The 21,102-nt window shown below is 46.8% G+C and overlaps 1 protein-coding gene across 1 annotated transcript in view; it reads right to left on the bottom strand.

Annotated features, from left to right (window-relative positions):
- cog6 (component of oligomeric golgi complex 6) overlaps window positions 1–21,102 on the bottom strand; it is a 38,981-nt gene that overhangs the window by 9,667 nt on the left and 8,212 nt on the right. Inside the window, exons 5-14 of the mRNA XM_031573007.2 lie at window positions 12,966–13,077; window positions 12,278–12,360; window positions 10,801–10,871; window positions 9,576–9,669; window positions 6,460–6,588; window positions 5,275–5,366; window positions 4,899–4,963; window positions 4,505–4,596; window positions 2,304–2,421; window positions 66–197 (exon numbers count right to left, since the gene is read on the bottom strand). Coding sequence (XP_031428867.1) covers window positions 66–197; window positions 2,304–2,421; window positions 4,505–4,596; window positions 4,899–4,963; window positions 5,275–5,366; window positions 6,460–6,588; window positions 9,576–9,669; window positions 10,801–10,871; window positions 12,278–12,360; window positions 12,966–13,077 — 988 coding nt within the window. The remainder of the gene's footprint in view (window positions 1–65; window positions 198–2,303; window positions 2,422–4,504; window positions 4,597–4,898; window positions 4,964–5,274; window positions 5,367–6,459; window positions 6,589–9,575; window positions 9,670–10,800; window positions 10,872–12,277; window positions 12,361–12,965; window positions 13,078–21,102) is intronic.

Genomic DNA, 21,102 nt, shown 5'->3' with positions numbered 1-21,102 from the left:
AACGGACAGACAAATGCCCGGTCTGCTAGGCAGACACTGACAGTACGACAAAACCGATATTTCACCTGGGCAAAATCGGCCTGCCGGGCGTCGAGCGGGACCACTGAAGAGTCGTGGGAGGCCAGCACCTCCCGGAGCAGGGACAGCGTCTGGGTGAGCGAGGAGGTGGGGCCCAGGTCTGGAGGGGGCAGCTCCACCTGCCAGCACAGGAGAGAGAGCCATCAATACCGGATCAATACTCCGGCTGGATCCTCATTACGGACAGGTGAGAGGCAGAGAGGAAAAACAAACGCCGCCTGTCTCTCTGTGTCTTTCACAAAGAGACTGATTGGGCGATCCTTGGGTTAAGGCAGGCTGTCTCTCTGTGTCTTTCACAAAGAGACTGATTGGGCGATCCTTGGGTTAAGGCAGGCTGTCGATACAGTGGGGACAGGGGGGATGGAGAGCAGGGGCTGCCAGCGCTTCAGTCAGCTCACAGAGAGAGAGAGAGAGAGAGAGAGAGAGAGAGAGAGAGAGAGAGAGAGAGTGTTTACTATACTTCTACTATTCTGTGCTAGCTGATAGAGTACACCTGCTGGGGGGGAGAGAAAGTGGCGGTCACTCACACACACACAAGTGGCGGTCACTCACACACACACAAGTGGCGGTCACTCACACACACACACACACACACACACACTCACACTCACACTCACACTCACACTCACACACACACACACACACACACACACACACACACACACACACACACACACACACACACACACACACTGACCAGGGAGGTGAGCTGATGTGTGGTCCGGTCAGGGTGGCACGTGTAAAGCATCAGCACGATGGCCGTCTAATGAAGGTGATTAGAGGAAGCTCGAATTTCAGGCATCGACTGCGCTGCTCCGTGGTGATAAGCAACGTCTCTAAACCCTGGGCAATTTGATTAGCTTGCCGCTAAGGGGATAATTCCCTCTCGAGTGGAGTGTTGGCGAGAGAGACAGCGAGGGGGAAAAGGGGGGGGGGGGGGGTCGTGCTACCGCCCCCCTCCGCTTATATCGACCGGCCCCTCAACGAGACAGGACCTCCGTGTCCAGGGATATTTTGGATTCAATTTGCAGGTTCCCGAGAAGCACGGATGATGTTTTGGAAGGCCGGGTCCCCGCCTCGCAGCCACTAGGAACGGGCGCACAGAGTTCCCAGAGTGTTTACAAGGCACTTGGCCTTGGGGTAATAGCCTTGTTGATGTTAACAGATTCACTGAATGCATGGGGGAGGGGGGGGAGGTAGCGCGAAGGGTCTTAGAACATATCAGGAGGTCCTTAACAGGATCTGTTCCCAATAAAAGGGCACGGTGTCCTGACCGAATGTGTAAAGAGGCTGTAACAGTTGGTTCCCTATAGCTTGGCTAGTTGTTCATGCTGTTGGCACGGCCGGGGTCGGAGAGGGTCAGAGAGCCCACATGCTAGAAAAATTTGGAAAATCTCATTATTTATTGAGCCGCGACTAGCATACACGGACTGCGAGACATTAGCCGCTCTGGCGCAAAACATGCTACACATTTTTAATAAGTAACACTGTGCAGTAACCAACTTGGTTACAGGCTCCCAGCCCTTAAAAAGTGTTAAATGTTAATACCGCGGGTCGTGACAGAGGGGGTTGTGCTTCGCGGCCTGATTGTATGTGGCCTCCAGCAAGCTGCCAGTGCTAAAAGAGCTCATTGTAAGGGAGGCCTCCAAAGGGACATTTTCCTCATATTTTCATATTTCTTTTCTTTTTTTTTCTCTTCTCTTCCCTTCACACCCACAAATCTTTTGTTTTTCGGCTCACAAGATAACCAAAGATATCTCCGGTTCCAACTCTGGCAAAAGTAACAGCTACTTATCTAGCAGACGGTTTTAGCCCAGGAATGCGCTTCAAAACACTCAGCGGAATGAGCAGTTCCCATTGTCAGTGTGAGAAACCTCAGCACTTCTGTGCTACTTCTGTTTAAAGTGCTGCATATCTGATGCCGGCTAATCCAGTGTTATTGGCCACTATTTAATAGCAACAAACTGAAGATCAGATTCACTAAACAACATTGATAACTTTAGTGAAAAACAAGAACATGCTTAGCTTAGCATTCAGAAGTTATTTAAAAAAAGTGTCCTTCATCTCTTAGAAGGCCTTGCCCTATGTCCTAGCTTGACAACCTACCCAACCATATGCTATCTCACCCCAGTGTTGACACACTGTTGTCACAAATCTGGTGTCAAGTTTAGAGAAGCTTAGCCTCATGTTCAAAGGGCACAACGTGAACAACCTCTTGGTCTCACCTTGTCCATGAGTCTGCTGGCGTGGAGACTGAGGCTGTTGAAGAACATCTTCTTGCTGAGGATGTGCATCTCCTCCATGGTCATCAGGAGGGCAGCTACGCTGGTGCCCACGATGACACTGAGAAGGGAACACGACACGCAGGAGGCTGAGCTAGTGCAGCTACTGCAGAACATATCAAACACCATTAAAGGTCACCAGCCCCGTGTGTGGATATTAAGATTGTCATTTATGAGGCTCTATGGTAAAAGGGTTAGATCTGTTGGTGTTGGTGGGTTAAATAAACATTTGGGTCACAGCAGGGGTTGTCATACCACAAAGCCTCGAAAGTACCACAGAACTTCCCCTACACTTCAGTGTGTATCAGGGATGCAAACACATGTATGGTCAAAAAAGAGAGAGGTAATTGAAGCCCTCGCCCCGCGGCAAATATCCATATACTTACATTGCCACCAACCCCCCGACATCCCCGGCCCACCCCTATAGGCACATAGAGTCAAATGAAATTCTGAAAATTCTTCTTCCTCTTCTTCCTGGCCACCTCGTGCAACGTATCCATGGCCTTCTGTCTGGCTGCATTCATTTTCTTACCATGTTTGAGACGTGTCTGCCTCTCTTTGGCCAGAGCAGTAGTCTTGGCCTTCTCGGCACTTTCACATGTAGCACTGCAGCCATACTCCACCTGCCTCTTCTGCTTTGCCTCCGTCCTCTTCCCTCTGTCGGTCTTGTCCCTTCTCCCTCCCTGCAGCCCTAATGTTCTGGCAGAGAGTTTTATCAACTGGCCCCATGTTGATGTCATCTCTTTTAAACATGCCAATGCCAGTCTTGCCCCTAGAACTCAGCACATATTTCACAGTCTGCACTGCATCAAAGGTGGAGATCTTCATGTTAGATCTTTTAGTGCCAGTTAGATCTTTTAGTGTCAATCACATCTCCCATGAGACTAAAGGAGGACTCTACCAGTGGCCCATGAAAGATGGAGAGGGCACCTCTGATAACCTGGCTGAGAGCTGGATATTTCCCCAAACTCATGACATGGGCCCACCACTTCACAATGCAGTCCCCCCAGGATTTTGCGGGCCTTTTTTGTGATAGTTGCGGCCTAAAATTCATGATTTCGCAGGAGCTTTTCCAAAAAGTTGAGGTATTGTTTAGGTGTTTGTTGCGATGCAAGTGGAAGTTGCGTAGAGTTGCGAATTTCCCTCTTTGTAATTATAATTGAGTTATTTGTTGAAAAATAAGTTATTAATAAACAAACATTCATTAAGGAACAAAACCATTGAGAAATGGTCCTCTAAATAACCTTACCAACATGCCAAACAAAAGAATAACGGGACTACAAAAATGTAGCAAAATAGGCTGTTCTGCCCTCTGCTTATTCAGGTCAGCAAATGTATATTGCTTGTATTGTTGTTATGGAAACGAACACAGTATAGTATTGGACTTTTACTTTGACATCATTCAAATGTTCGTCTTGTGGGAATGGCAACAGCTGTTATCTAGAAATATAGTTATGCTATGTTATGCTAAACACGTAGTGAGAACAGTACATAGGCTTTACTTATCCACAACGAAGTGCACCTGTTGGTATTACAAAAGGACCACCAGTAAGACTGAATAAAATGTTATGAGTATCTCAGCATTCACATAAAACAAACAAAAAAAAAAACAGCCGGTGTCACTGATCTGTCTCGTCGTCTGACGTCCTGCCTGCCTTTCTGCCATTCTATGCTTATCAATCGGTTTTGCTATCCTTGTTGATTTATTTGATCTGTATAGGTGTTTATGTTGTTCAATTTCATATATTAATTTAAAGTCATCCAATTTCAAGTAACCCATTCTTCAACACTATCTGCTACCTTATCTTCAAACAGAAACGTTAAATCTCCATTGCAACAGCTTTCGAGGGTTTGGGAAATAATCGCTGCTGATTTGCTTATTTTTTATTTACTTGTTTGGTGGAGGCAATCCAGAATTACTGTTGACAAAATTATAATCAGCCCCCCCCCCCCCCCCCCCCTTAAAAAAATAACTCTTCGGATCTGCACGATTCACACAAGTCACCCAAACTGACGTGAAAAAAGCGGGAGGCGCCGAAAAGCGCGCTGTTTGCATCCCTGGTGTATGCATCACTTCTTTTTTTAATAACCCATAACCCAATAACCCATGGTTTTTGGTGACCGTATTTAGTGTTTAATGTTACCTAATTGTGTGATGGTAGAATTTCAGCAGGTTGGAGAGCTTATAGAGCAGCACGGATCCTGGCTCTGCAACAATCACCTGCTCAATACGCATCTGAAAAATCAGCCACACACACACATACGCGCGCACGCACACACACACACACACGCACGCGCACGCGCACACGCACACGCACACGCACACACACACACACACACAGACACAGACACAGACAATTTAAGTTAGTTCCACAGAGGCAAATGTACTTTCAAATGTCTCAAAGTGTGACAGACACATGCAAGTTGAAGGGAGTGCTTTGTATTTCAAATGTAGGCAAACGCAGACCAGCCATTACAAGATCAAGACAAAGCAATGCCTGATCAGTGCTTTTGCCTCCTTCTCTCCTCTCCTCTCACCTTGAGCGGCCTGCAGACCCCCTCAGTGATGTGACCCACCACCTCCTGCATGTTCTCCTCCACCCCTACACACACACACACACACACACACACACACACACACACACACAATTAACATTTGAGAGACAGTGAGAATTTCATTGTTTTTATGAACTGCTTTCCAACACACATGCAGAAACAGAGCGTCACAAACATCAAAAACTATGACACCAGTAACTCAGAATAATAAATCATTTGTTTTTAACCAAAAGCCAACATCTCCTAAAAAAAAACCAGACTGTGTCATAACACAATGTATACAATCCTCTTAAGAAGGTACTACTCCAGAGTGAGATACCAGAGTGGGTAACATACTGCACCTGCCATCTTCACCCACCTTGAATGGTGACCTGCTTCAGTAAGGCTTCCATGTGCTCCTTCTCTGATGCTGTAGCTTGGTGGAGCCAGGCCAACATGTCCCCTACATACCTGAAGGACACACAGGGTCACATTACAGATGCCAACCCAAGAACTCACTTCTGGCCATTGGAAACAGGTAGCACCAGGATCCTGCACGCCCACAGGTCAAAAATAATAAGCCTTTGCGAGATGAAGAGAAATCAATCGTGACCACCGTGTTCAAAAGAGGAAGAAGCAAGACAAGCCAATGATGCAACATTTGAGTGTTAGCCTAGTTAAAGTACACGGAAGGAGACTGACAGAAATAGAATATTGAGATGGACAGATAGAGGGAGTTACAGAATGGAGGAAAAGAGCAGAGCAGAAGTAAAACGGGGTCCGGGAAGGGAACAGGTGAACAAGTGATGAACACAATCACTACACACACACACACACACACAATTACTACACACACACTACACACACACACACTACACACTGTCCCCAGCTGGGCATCATCCACACCAAATATTCCTAGAACCTCTAGCAGCCACAGTGCGGGGAAAAGGTGCTTAACGACACACACACACACACACACACAGAGTCCCTAGAACCCCCCTCACCCCGCCCTTTCCCTGAACCTGCTCTCACCCGTTCCCTGGAGCGAAAAGATTCCCTGAAAAGAGAGAGATAGAGAGAGAGAGATAGAAGAAAGAGAAGCTCCCTATTTAATAAGTCTAGGAGCGTAATTTGGTTTTTGGAGGCCCTTAAAGCCCGAAGCAGGAAGGACAAGGGGAGATTTACAGTATGGCCATTGTGTCCAGGCCACGCCAAGAGACAGCTGTTAGGGGCTGATGCGTTTAGCTCTGTGGCTGGTGGTAATGGGTGCTATAGCTGCTCATGTCTGGGTGTGTGGAGGGTGAGGGGATGGGTGAGTGGGTGGGTGCATGAGTGACTAAGTCGGAATCAGTGAGTATGTGGGTGTGAGTGAAAGCATGTGTCTGTATTTATGAGTGACATTGGAGTGGAAGGAAAGATAGGGTTAATGGCCGAATGAATCAGTGTGAATCTGACTGTATGAGCATCACCGAGTGTCTCTGTGTGTGTGTGTGTGTGTGTGTGTGTGTGTGTGTGTGTGTGTGTGTCTTTGTGTGCTTGTGTGCGTGAGTGAATGAGCTGGTACCTCATGGGATCATGAGAGTGCATCTCGATGGGGCGCGGTGTGCCTCCAGATCCTCCTCGTGTAAGAGCATCAATAAAGCCCCGCACCACTGCACTCCTCCTCGCTGTGCCAAACTCATCCAAAGTGTACCTGAGAGAGAGAGAGAGAGAGAGAGAGAGAGAGAGAGAGAGAAAGAGAGAGAGAGAGAGGGAGGGAGGGAGGGAGAGGGAGAGAGAGGGAGGGAGGGAGAGGGAGAGAGAGGGAGAGAGAGGGAGAGAGAGAGAGAGAGAGGGAATTGCATAGAAAAGAGAGGGAGAAAGAAACAAACCATAAGAGACAGACGAGAGAAAAAGAGGTAGAGAAGGTAGAGTTAGAGAAGAGAGGATGAGGGAACACAAGGTAAAAAGGGACAGCAACTCAATCAGTATGACCTGAACTTAAAGTTCTTCAATACATTTTTTTTTTTTTTTTTTTAAACCTCTGCGTGCATGTGTGCGAAAGTGAGGACAGAAACAAAGACAGGCAGACACGCAGACACGCACACGCATATACACACACACAAGCACAAAAACAATAGTGGCCGTCCAAGAAGCGAGGAAGTCCCGTCTTGGTCTGTTTTTGAGTCATTGGCTGTGAATGACCTGTGTCAGACTAAACACCAGCCTCCAGTGGCGGGCAAGGAGGGGGCAGGAACCCAGCAGGATCACAGCTGCACCAAAGCCAACAACAAGCCCCCCCCCCCCTCGCCAAAACCCCCTTTCTTCACCTTGAGTTCCTAAATGACCTTGGGCTACCTACTGCTAGTAGATAAGGGAAACAAAGGATGAATAAAGGGGAGAAAGGAAGCGGTGTGGAGAGAAAGAAATGGAAAGAGAAGGATAGAAGATCTCTGCACCAGTGGATGGGGTGCAAACATTAGACTAGCTTCCTTACAAACACATATGACACACAGACACACAGACACACAGACACACAGACACACACACACACACACAAACACACACACACACACACAGTGCATTCCCAATGCGAAAAATTCCAAGCATACAAAAAAGTTTGGGTATTTTTTGAAGGAAGGAAGACTGAAAAGGAAAGAGAGAGAAAGAGAGAGTGAAAAAACCCAAATACTCTCTCGTTTCCCATAAACGCAGCAGTAGACAGGAATGTTCTGTATGGCAACTTCTGATAACAGCTGCGGCTATCTGCTGCCCACACAATAACCTTACAATAACGTCTTCACTCAGCCAAAACTATAGACTGTATCTCCACAGACGGGCGCACAAGCAGACAGCCCTCCAGTTGCACAAACAAATAGTGAACCGGCTCTCACAAGCCCAACTGGAGATGCCTGATAAGTGTCTGATAATCGACCTGAGGCAATGTGCTTGTATGGCAACTGATCATAGGTTAGGGGTGCCCCCTTGTGATGATATCCGGGAAGTGCCCTAAATGTGTCAGATATATTCTGTGTCAAGAATTTAAATGTTTAGGTTTGTGTGTGATTTTATGAACCAGATATTTGTGTGTGGGGGATTTACTACAGTGCTGAGATCAGTTTTTCAGTCGTGGGGTAGAGAGAGCCGCATGGAGATTGTGTGTGTGATGTTACTCGCCAGAGAATGTGCAGGTGCTGCAAGGTTACCCGTTTCAGAGACGACAGACCCATGTCAGAGTTAAATTCAATTCCATTCCATTCCATTTTATTTATATAGCACCAAAACAATAAAATTGTGTCAAGGCGCTTTACAGAGCCCAGTGCCTGAACCCCCTTAGAGCAAGCACACACACACACACACACACACACACACACACACACACACACACACACACACACACACACACACACACACACACACACACACACACACACACACACACACACACACACACACACTTTACAGAGCCCAGTGCCTGAACCCCCTTAGAGCAAGCACACACACACACACACACACACACACACACACACACTTTACAGAGCCCAGTGCCTGAACCCCCTTAGAGTAAGCACAATGGCGACAGGGGCCAGGAAAAACTCCCTGTTAATCAGGAAGGAACCTTAAGCAGAACCACAGCACATAAGGGGGGACCCATCTGCTTTGAGGCCGGAAAGTTGAGTGCAATGTGTATGTATATGTAATGCATACTACTAAACACATTCAGTCTGATTCAGTCTTCGGAACGAGGTGAGAGACCAAGTTCCAACAATGAGCACAACCATGCCTATATTCTCTGACTACACAATCCCAAAAGTGATGTTGCTTTCCCACAACACATATTCAAGCTCTTGAATAAAAAAAAAAAACGCATTTGAAGTTAAATGTTTTTGTACATGTCTCTGAGCCACACAAACTGAACGAACAGAAACAGCAATAATGTGTTCAAAAACTAAAAAGTTGGATTCATGCAATACACACAAATTATGCTCAAGGAAGTAACTGTTTGATAACACGTGTGTGTGTGTGTGTGTGTGTGTGTGTGTGTGTGTGATTGTGTGTGATTGTGTGTGTATGTGTGTGTATGTGTGTGTATGTGTGTGTGTGTGTGTGTGTGTGTGTGTGTGTGTGATTGTGTGTGATTGTGTGTGATTGTGTGTGTATGTGTGTGTGTGTGTGTGTGTGTGTGTGTGTGATTGTGTGTGATTGTGTGTGTATGTGTGTGTATGTGTGTGTATGTGTGTGTATGTGTGTGTATGTGTGTGTGTTTGTAGTATGTAATGTGAGGTATGGCTGGGGGGTAGGGGACATCAGTGGATGGATGCATGTGTAGTTACTCACTTGCAAAGGACAGGCCTGTGTCAGAGTATGTGCTTGGTTCTGTGAGCGATCGAGTGTGTGTGTGTGTGTGTGTGTGTGTGTGTGTGTGTGTGTGTGTGTGTGTCTTTGCTTGGTTACTCACTTGCAAAGGACAGGCCTGTGTCAGAGTGTGTGCTTGGTTCTGTGAGCGATCGAGTGATTTAGAGATTGAGTGGTTGTGCGTGTGTGAGTGCTAGTCTGGTTACTCACTTGTAAGCACGGGCCTGTGTCAGAGTATGTGCATGGTACTGTGAGTGACGTGTGTGTGTGTGTGTGTGTGTGTGTGTGTGTGTGTGTGTGTGTGTGCGTGTGTGCGTGTGTGTGTGTCTTTGCTTGGTTACTCACTTGTAAAGGACAGGCCGGTCCTGCAGCGCTTCCATGGCCTGACTCAGCACAGGGGTGATGTCACATGTCTCCTGGGTCAAGCCTCTGCACTCATCTACGGGGACGGATGGATGGATGGATGGAGGGATGGAGGGACAGAGAGAGTAAGAGACAGTGAGGGGGGAGGGAGAACGAGTGAAAGGGGGAATTAAGAGGACAGAGGTAGGGGGGTGGTGAGGGAGAGAGATGGTGAGGAGAGGAGTGGAGAGGGAAAATGAGAGCAAATGCTTTTCTAATGTTCAATCTGCAGTAAGACATCAGTATTCAGTGTGTGTCAATGTTCACTATTCCTCTACACTCCTATGCCCCCCCCCCCCCCCCCCCCCTCCACTCACTATCATGCTGACCCATACATTTCTATACGACAAAGAAATCTACGTTTATCTCTTTAGAATGGCACAGAAGCCAACAATGCACACTATATGAAAAAAAAGAATTTGCAAGAATGTTTCATGCTTTTGGCAACAGATATTTTAATCCATTTCGTTTTGGCATGTATGGTTTGATCACATGCATCCACAGTGAATTACATTTGAATATATTTTTGTATTGGATTGGAATTCTATGGATGAATTGTGTGCTGACACATAAATACATTGTTTTAATTCATCTTATATTTACTCTTTTATATAATCTCTATATACTCTCAGATTGAAGGAAAAATATAGTCTGGTGTATAGTATCAATACTACACTACCCATAAGCACTGTGAAGATAATATTTCACCCACATAAAGCTGTGAGTGATGCAACTCCTCCTCTGTAGGAGAGAACCAACAACAATCTGCCTGTTAAGATCGGGAAAACCTCTCCTCCGATGTTCCCATTAAATCTGACATATCAAATGTAAATTCTGGTGCTCATCATGATCTTGGAAGTTTCCCCGTTCCAAGAATAATCTATAAAGCTACAAATTAGTATCCTCTAATTTCATCACGTCCTCTCACAAAAAAGCTGCTATGATCTAACTACGTGTTTGCATCCTTATCTCTATCATGAGAGAACAGTGCTGCTTCTAAATGAGTGTGTGACAGCATGTGTATTATGAACACGGGTGTGTGTGGGAGTGCGAGTAGGCGTGTGGACGTTACTGCATACGTGTGTGGGAGTGAGCAGGTTCGTGAGAGTGTGTGTGAGTGTATGGAGTGAGTGTGTGTGTGTGTGTGTGTGTGTCTATCGGTTCTCACTCTGTGCCCAGCGGTAGAGCTGTTCGTAGGATGCCTCCTGCAACACTGCCATCTGTTCCATGATCTCCAGTCTGCACACACAGCACAGCAACACTAAACACCCAATACACACACCACTTCACACTTTTTCACGAAACATACAGTATAACAACGCCACAATTACAATACACACATCACTGTCAACTCTACCAAACTATATACAGCACACAACACTCACAACACACAGAGCACAACGATAAAAATATGCATAATAACACTATGAAAACAATACTATAACACAACACATACAGCACTTTATACTTCAACATTATACACATAAAGCAACAACACTACACTCCCAATATAAAATGCAATAGCACTTCACACTTCAACAAAGCAAATGACCTAACAATGCAAACCTCACAGAAAAACACAACAAAGCTTAGGTAATAGAAAAAGAAAAGAGAAAGGTGTTGACAACGTGAAAAATGGTGTGAAGAAATAAATGAAGCTAAATAGTGGAACAATGGGTTCATTTCATCAAATAAGCTTGCAATTCTTCATATTTAGATTGATGAAAGACTATTATACATGTGACAATAAAGTGTTCATGAACACCATTTTTACTGCAATGGGTTAGGGTCATGTTTGATTTCAAGACTAACTGAACGTTAGGTTTCTTTGTACCATATCATCATTTTGATATTCATTTTTGGTTCATCGTTATATATAACATGGTGGGCATTGAAGCTAGAATTCTGGTATTATGACAGCATGGCCAAAATCAAGCATTCATCTCTAATTCTGCCTATAATTCACAACACCTACGCCATGTTTTCCTTTGCAACGCTTCCTTATAAAAACATGAAGGACACCCATCCATTTGTTTTGTTGCTTTAATACCACCTAACTCAATGTGATTGATCCTTTCATACAGGCATCTCTCTCCAGGCGGGGGTTTCTGTGGCAGACTGACATCCTCTGAATGGGAAAAGCGCGCCTCTCACCTAATTGTGCCTAATATACAGTTCCATCACATACCGCGAGCTGTCACGCATATCGAGGACGGACGCCACGCAAAAAAACATTGAGAGATGATTGAAAATCATCAAAATTCACTAAAAGCAACCTGACGGTGAGAGTGACGCACAGCTGTAGGAGTGCATAATGGATTTGGGTGAATGTGTTGTGCTTACTTTGTGGCCATGTGAGTGCGAGCATGAGTGTGTGTGTGTTTGTGTGTGTGTGTGTGTGTGTGTGTGTTTGTGTTTGTGTCTGTGTGTGTGAGTGCGAGCATGAGTGTGTGTGTGTGTGTGTGTGTGTGTGTGTGTGTGTGTGTGTGTGTGTGTGTGTGTGTGTGTGTGCGTTTGTGTCTGTGTTTGTAAATGCGAGCATGAGTATGTGTGTTTGTGTCTGTGAGTGTTTGTGCTTGTGTGTGTGTGAATGAGTGTGAGCATGAGCATGAGCGTGTGTGTTTGTGTCTGTGTCTGTGTCTCACCCTGCTGTCTGCTGGTTGGTCCGCAGGAGGACTTTGACATCTTCGTGGATTTGCTTCACCCGATTCAACGCCTTGAAAAAGTCCTGAAAGAAAAATAGATATAATAAATAACTATTGATGAAACTATAAAAGCACTGTGATTTCAGCTGATTTCCTCATTAAAACTCACTGAATGAGAGTGAGGGGTCGCACAGACATCACAGTGCAACCCCACACTCCATTAAGGCCCACTGTAATAGTGCCTCTAATGGATTTCGCTCTTCATCTTGCGCTGTGAACGTAGGTGGGCGAATGCCACGATTTGGAGTCGTGTTACACAGTCATACACAGAGATGCTACAGTAGGACGTTTTGTTCTCTTTTTTCGGGGGGGGGGGGGGGGGGGATTTGAAAGCATGATGCTGGATGAGGAATGGGTTTGTAATTTGGTCATGATGAATGATGTTTGGTAGAAATGTGGGAGGATGTGGGATGAAACGGGAGTAACTGGCATCTAATGTTTGACATGTTTGTTAGTGTTTGTGTTTATCTTTGTTTCCTTGGTGGTTGTGGTGGTGGCGGTGGAGGTTAAATCCTATAGGGGGCGACGAGCAATTTGATCAGGGTCTGAAAGGTGACTGTGGTCTGATAAACTGAGGAGTTAAATAAATGTAGTGATGGTGGTAGTGATGTAGTGTGTTAACAGCTACCTCAGTGACAGGTCCGTCTCTGGCCGTGCGGAGGGTCGCCATCTCCTCGCTGGACAGCTGGAACTTGCCGAGGAAGGCCTGCGCCACATGGGCCCGCACCTCCAGACGATGACTAGAGAGAGAGAGAGAGAGAGAGAGAGAGAGAGAGAGAGAGAGAGAGAAATATGAAGACATTATTTATCTGTGAGCTTCCACATTTGAAACACACATACAGTCACTGGACCAGGAAGACCTTCAGGAAGTGAACTGGTGAGAAAAAGAATGGGTTAACAGCAATAATAATGCACATTTGTGTGAGAGTGGGTTTGATAATGGTGAACAATGCACTTTGTGAATATAAATGTGTGTGCATTGGTGTAGGTGTTTGTGTGAGTGTGTGCGCACATTCACAAGTCACTAGGTGGCAGCCACGCTCCCCTGCCATGCTTGAGTTGGCCACATTTAGATTCTGTGCACTTCCTGAGTAAACTGGAGATTATAATGTTCAGAGCGGGATATCAGTCACACAGAGGAGAACGAGAGAAAGAGAGGCAAGAGAAACCAAGGAAAGAGAGAGAGAGCGAGAGAAAGAGAAAAAGAACATATAAATCAACAGCGCCAGAGAGAGGTGCATCAAACGAGAAAAAAAAAAACTAAAAGAGAAAAAGAGAGAGGAGATAAAGAGAGAGGAGGGAAGGCAAAAAAGGACAGACAAAAAAAAGATAAGAGGAGAAAGAAAGGGAGAGGGGAAGAAAAAGGAGAGGAGGATAGAAAGAATGTGCTGTATACAAGCAAGAGCCAGAACAAGAGCAAGGGGCCTCTGGAACCTCCCGAGATAGAAGCACATCTGTCACCACCTCCATCAGCCGCTGCCTCACCACCACAATAGTGGCCATGGCAACAGCACTCCTCCGGGGGAGAACTCACAGTGCGGCCCCTGAAAAAAGTACCACACAGGGAGGGGCCCCTTCCTTTCACTTCTATGGTTCTTTCTACCCAATTCTCTCTTAATCCATACTTTCCATTCGTCCCAACTCCCTGCTGTATGATCTCTATGGTTCAGGAGTGAGGGTTCAGTGCTGAGCCTGGGTCTCAGCACGTGGCTCCCTCAAGCAAAAGCACGAGACGCTTGAAGGTTTCCCACACCTGGGTGTCTGTGTCTTGTCTTGGGGCAGAAAGGAACCGCCCATAAGTTGTTGAGAAGATGGAGAAGGCCACGTTTCTCTTGTGTGAGGAACCCTCAGATGTGTACCTGCCTGTCTGCCTGTCTGCCTGTCTGTCTGCCTGCCTGTCTGCCTGCCTGTCTGTTTGCCTGCCTGTCTACCTGCCTGTCTGCTTGCCTGTCTGCTTGCCTGTCTGCTTGCCTGTCTGTTTGCCTGCCTGCCTGTCTGCCTGCCTGTCTGCCTGTTTGCCTGCCTGTCTGTCTGTCTGCCTGCCTGTCTGCCTGCCTGCCTGTCTGACTGGGCTTTTCCTTCTGTTCATGCGTTTCGTTCCCTGGCCCTCGGACGCACGGCTGAAAGCCATCTGGTCCCATAGATACGAACCCCGTCATGGAGACTGGACCGGTGACTCGTGCGAACAACTCACTCCTCACCGGTAGATGTGGCCGAACTGTGTCCGCCCACTCATGCACTTCTTAGCCCTTCCTTTTAACCTCTGTGTGATTCACTCACCACAGGACATGAGGGAGACCTAAGGGGAGACGCCAACTCCGCCACAGCATCACACACAGCACGTGCTATCATCTGCACATCATTACAACGTATGACGCATCAAGCTGCTGCGCCTCTGTAGAGAAGAGTGTGAGAGTGTGTCTCACAGGATGTACTATGCAAGAGGGCATACATCTGTCTGTGGTTTTTGTATGTGTGCGTGTGCGTGTCTTTTGTGTGTGTGTGCGTGTGCGTGTGTTTTGTGTGTGTGTGCGTGTTTGTGTGTGCGTGTTTGTGTATGTTTTGTGTGTGTGTGCGTGTGCGTGTGTTTTGTGTGTGTGTGCGTGTTTACATGCCTGTCTCCATATTGCTGGTTCACTTAAGTTGGACGTGATGCAATTTACGCCACAGCCCATCAGGCCATTAAGGGATTTCTAAGTGAAACTGATAAGGGAAACAGCCTGACTAACATAGCTATATAGGAGCCTGTACTACCTCACAAGTCATTACAGTGTGCTGTTCAATTAGCCCTCAGGCAGTTCCCATGAGCATGCAGTCCAAACGTCCAACTTAAATAGGCTCCGTCAGCCTCGTTGGAATTCCCCTCACACTCTCGCCGTGTGTTGGCGATGACTAAACTTACAGCCCAATGCGCTTGCACGCCATTATCAGTAGATTGTCTAGTTGGGGTGGGGGGATGGATGGAAGAGGCTATCCGTTTGTGTGGCATGCTACTCTTTTGTTTGTCAGAAATGTTTCCATTCTCTTCAACACTTGAGGGGGGGGGGGGGGGGGGGGAGTGTGTGCGCACGTGTTGTGAGTGTGTGTGAGTGTGTGTGAGTATATGTGTGTTCACATGTTTAGGGGGAAGGATAGGGGCGTGTTCATGTAGTTAATCTTTTGTTCCCTGACACATGGCCTAGTGTCTTGTGTTTCAGGATGCATTCTTCTCCAAGGGGGTCATATGGTGGGTAATGAAAATCTGGAGGATGCAGCAGGCACAATCTAGTGAACACACACACTCACACACACCCTCTCACACACACCCTCTCTCACACACACACACACACACACACACACACACTCCTCCTCGGCTCTCCTGACACTCCATATCACCTGAGGTCATCTGAGTAACAACCGGTTCCTCTATGCACGAGTATTGTATATACACCCAAACGCTCCCTTCTTCCATGGAAAGGGCCTCTGGCGTCGAGGCCTGATGCTGGATCAGTTTGGCTTCACCTCATCAAGACTCTTTCCCATGTGCAGCCACCTGTGGATGCTGACTCCAAGAGTCATGTTAGAGCTGATAAATAACTAATCTCCCCAGGTTGAAGAGGGAGAGGGAGGAAGTCTCACACCGTTGAAGGTAAATCAAGGCTCGAGAGACAGTTCCCATTTACCATCTGTAAAGTGTGTGTGTGTGTGTGTGTGTGTGTGTGTGTGTGTGTGTGTGTGTGTGTGTGTGTGTGTGTGTGTAAGTAAGTCTGAGTAAGACTGTACGCCTCAGGTGTATGAGAACACTCTCACACCACCACGTGTTTAGGTGGAGGAACAAACGAAAAGCAACCTTTTCTGGTACGATATCGAAATAGCTGACTGAGACCACGTCAGGAAGCAAAATTACCCTCTGACAAGTCCATTTTCAAAACCCAAACAAAGACAAATGAGCTACTGCCCGCCTTAATTATATTTTGCTTATAAACATAAGGGTGCCTTTGATCACATTACAAATTGCACTCGCCTCGAGTATATTATCGGCACGTCACTTAATCCAAAAAAAAAATACTTCTGACTCCGAAATGATGAGCTATTTGCCAACAGCACAGGCCGACCACGATTAGCCACAGCATACGGAGCTTGTCAAGGGCTGTTTGGGTGTGGCCTAATGAAAACATATGGGAGTGTGCGAGAGGGCCTGATCAGCATGTTAGGGGGCTTTAAACTTGCCTTCTCCATTTGGCATGTTCCATGTCTGTCTGATGAGAGGAAACCACACTCGGTGTGCAATGATATTAAGGTTACCTTCATGATACAGTCTTTTGACTCTGTATTGCTGTGTATTGACCGGCCTAATTTCTGATGCAGCTCCATGCCCATAGAGGACTCATATTATTCATATCACCATCCGTTTCTTGCGCACATAAATTCAACAAGTCATCAAGTAGCTTTAATGGCTTTGTGAATTACAAGAGGATTTATGGCAAGGGAGGGAATCGTCCCATCTCAATCACCTCAAGGGAATCATCTCATTTCTGGATAAACACTGAAAAACATAAAAAAAAAAAACATCCACAATATTTATATACATCTATTTTCTAATCTGAAACCTTCTCGCCCCAATCACATCACAGCGCCACAAATCAGACCTGTGCGCAATTCCAGCCAATGAGAGGGAGGAAGGTTAATCAACTCGTGTACCTGTAAAATCAAACTCAAGAGCATTTGAATCGAATAGACTGGGGCATTCTAAAGTCCTTAATCAACGACTGTCAATTATAACGGTGGATGTATTGCTGTACAAGTGTGTGTGTGTGTGTGTGTGTGTGTGTGTGTGTTTCACATAGCTTTGAGGTCCCAACCTAATTAACAGCAACAGATAACGTGAGGCTGCGTGCTTCCCCATACTGAGAGCCTGACTAATGTTCAGTTCCCCAGACACCGCTCCCAATATGGGACTCTGGCTCGGTTCTGGCCCTTATCTGAAGCCGCCACATCTGGGTCACATCAGGGCCAAACCTGGCTATCGCTATCTAGCCAGGCTCCTTATCTCCATGTGTGAGTAGACTTCACAGGCTGGCGGATAAACACATCATCGCCTCCCATGCTACAGTTTTTTTTTCATTTGGCTCTGGCTTTAAAAAAAAAATAAATACAAAAAAACACCATTTGGACACAGACTGGCAAAATCTTTTTTGGCTGTCGGGGAACTGTGGTAGCAGAGATAGGCCCAGCCGCTCCCTGTAAAAATTGCACAAAGCACATTCTGTGCGAAAAAATTTAAATCCAAATGGAAACATGTTGGGGGCCTGAGGGGAGAGCAGCACGTCAGTCTTAAAAAACTTCATACAACAGAATCTTTAAAAAAATCCCATACAGCAGAACCAAATCCTCTTCTACTGTCTGTCCTCCTCTACACAAGTGTCCACAGAGCCCATTAATGTCCATTCACTGGGTCTGCTGAGGAAACCTGGCGTTTGTTAAACGATTGGTTAGCCATGTGTGCAGCCAGCATATTTTCTCTCCTGCTTCCTCGTCTCTTTGAAGAGCATCAGACAAAGGCTCATCCAGAGAGATGCTCTGTGGTTCTGAACAAGTCGAGTCTTTTTGTTTGTTTCTACTCTGGCCTAGTTATTAATTGAGATCTGAAGGCTTGGCAATATTTTTAGAAGTCTCGTTAATGACGCTTTCCTGCTAATCTGAACTGCGGTTGAACTTTTGAGGACTGTCAAAGAGGAAATTAGGGGGAAGGGAAAGAGACAGAGAGAGAACAACAACTGCAGTAAGAGAATGCTAGACAAAGATACAGAGAGAGAGAGAGAGGGAGAGAGAGGGAGAGGGAGAGGGAGAGGGAGAGGGAGAGGGAGAGAGAGAGCGCAAAACAGAGGGAAAATGACCCCAAACTAAACAACAGCGGGCAATTAAAAGTCCATGGCTTTGTCGAGTCCTTCGGTGCGCTCTGCTGAACACTGCACTTTCCCCTGACTCCGGCGCTGCCCTGCTGAACGGACGGACGCCTGGCTGGATGGAGAGAGCAGCAGCAAGGCACCCTGGGATAGCGGGCAAGACCCCGGTATGCATTTCCACTCCCCTCTTCATGCCTCGCTGACTTGAACCCTTTGGTGTACCCCCCCAAACTGTCTCCGACTCCCCCACACTACATGTCGAGCGCTGTCGCTCAGGGACCTGGCTTGGCCATTCCCCCTTAAAAAGCATGATGAAATTGGCCCCGAAGCACTCATCCCTGCACTGAACAAACGTATCCTCCCGCAAACAGTGTTTTTTTCTCTCTCTCACACACACACATGCACGCAGACACACAGACACACAGACACACACACACACACACACACACACACACACTTGTCACTTCTTCCCTATAATTTGCCTGACAAGCCTAAGCACGTCCCTGATGGAATCCTCATACTATGTGTCGGTAAAGAGTTGGCCGAGCCTCTAACAGGTTCAGAGACCTGTTTGACCACTATGGGAGAGTGGGAAATGACAGAAAGAAAGAGAAGAGATCAAAAGAGTCTAATAATCCTGGAAAATTCCAAAAGAGAGAAAAAGGGAGAGAGAGAGAAAGATAGCATCAGTATTTGTCACATATCCCTTGCAGGCTGAGTTATACACACCTATTGTGGCATTCTGAGCAGAGAGCAGAGAGGAGAGGGATCTCAACTGAGCATGCTCCCGTGAGGCCCTGGGGGGCTGCAGCCCTTAGTGCCCAGCATACAGATCAGGGCCAGCTGTACAGTGTCACCTTTCCAACGCACACACACACACAAACCACACACACACACAAAAAACGCACACGCACACACACGCGCACGCACACACACACACACACACACACACACACACACACACACACACACACACGCACACGCACACGCACAAACCACACACACACACAAACACACGCACACGCACACACACACAAACACAGAAACACACACACACACATTAACACACACACATTAACACCCACACACAAACACCCACACACAAACACCCACACACAGACACACACAAAAGGAGCGACACTTCTAATTTTCTGTTGCCGACAATTCCTGTCCTCCAGTCGGTAGGGGCCGAGCCCACGTGTTTCCCCCCCCAAAACAAAAGCTGAAAAGGGGAAGGGCAGACGACAGGGAGAGCTGGACAAACACAGCCGCTCCCAGACCTAGTTTGTTTGTGTCACGGTGACATTTGCGTGTCGTGCTCATCCCTTTTGTCGAGCTCTTCACTCGAGACTTGCTGTTTACCTTTCCAGAGCGCTGGCGTCAATGTTAGCAAACCTCGCCGGGGAGACACTGACACATTGATGGATGGATGGATGAATGGATGGATGGATGGGATGGAGGGAAAAAAACTGATCAGAGAGCAGAGTGATTTGAACCTGTCAGCAGGGCAGACGATTGGTTCTCATCAAATTCTTGGGGGCGTCTGAGGAGCGCTCGTGGACGGGCGAGCGAAACTGACAGGGCGCTTCTTTCCCCTTCAAGGGGGGGAAATAGCTTCTGACACATGAGGCTTTCGCAACTAATGCGCTCTAAATGTCTGAGAGGAGCCGGTGCTGCCGTCATCATAAAAAAAGTAATGGCATCAAAAAGTAGGCTGATCGAGATTTCATTACCTCCGGCGCTGCAGCGAGGCTGCACCCAGACATCCTGACAACAATAATATCTTAAGTTGTAACAATGACGGGCATTTCAGAAAATTAGATCTTGACATATCCAATGGTAAAACTGCTTTGAAACTTACATCCAAACATCCACTTTCACACATACATTTAACAACTTTGATGCTAAACTATATCCTCTTGAATTTTCCCCTCAGTTTTATCACAATAAGGTAACAGCTACAGTATTTGACTAGAACCTTCTACTAGTAACCTTATGCCTTATATTAGTATAAATGAGCAGAAGCCCCCCCATAACTAATTCATTCCACCAAAGGTCATCGTTGTATCCTTCTCAACACAGTAATACATCGCAAATTGTTAGTAGAGAGTGGTCCTGACTGAACGAAACAATTTATAACCACAATGACTGAAAGCGCTCCAGACATACCACTACGTTCTACCTCCATAAACCGACTAATAAATGACAGATGATGTCTTCCCTGTTCTTCTATGACGGTCACTGTAGCTTTGACTACACAGTCACCTTAGTTGAAACGTAACCCTGCCGTCCCATTGCTGGTCTCAGCGGTCGCCCCGTGTGTTTGCCAGAGCGGCTCCAGCCTGATGGTGTGTTATGTCTGAGTGTGACAGCGAGAGCCAGCATGGCCGACCCCAAGGGGTCGTGGCGACAGAGAACTGTCTCAGAGAGAGAGAGAGAGAGCGGCAGCTGCCGGCTGTTAATATTTAAGAGGCCGGGGACCTGCAGCAGGGAGGCGCTGAGAGTGGAGGCCGCGACCTGCACTGGAGAGGCTCCTCTGGGACTGAAGAGGAGGTATGGAGGGGTCAGAGCCAAGACAGAGAGAGAGAGCAGGGGGAGGAGAGAGGGAAGAGAAAGCACTGAGGCAGTAGAGAGAGAGAGAGAGAGAGAGAGAGAGAGAGATAGATAGAGACAGGGAGGGAATGAGCGGTAGAGAGACAAAATGACACAAGGAGGGAGGTGGAGAGAAAGAGGGACATACAGAGACAGAAGGAGGGAGAGAGAAAGAGGGAGGGAGGGAGGGTGTGTGTGACAGGAACAGAGGTCGTACTGCCATCTGGCCAGAAGCATGAGTCTACTTGATGCTGATGAAATTGTCACCTGTGAGGTGAGACTCCCTGA

This window comes from Clupea harengus, chromosome 9, assembly GCF_900700415.2.
Source record: "Clupea harengus chromosome 9, Ch_v2.0.2, whole genome shotgun sequence".
Lineage (NCBI taxonomy): Eukaryota > Metazoa > Chordata > Actinopteri > Clupeiformes > Clupeidae > Clupea > Clupea harengus.
This window is presented reverse-complemented; position numbering and strand designations above follow the sequence as displayed.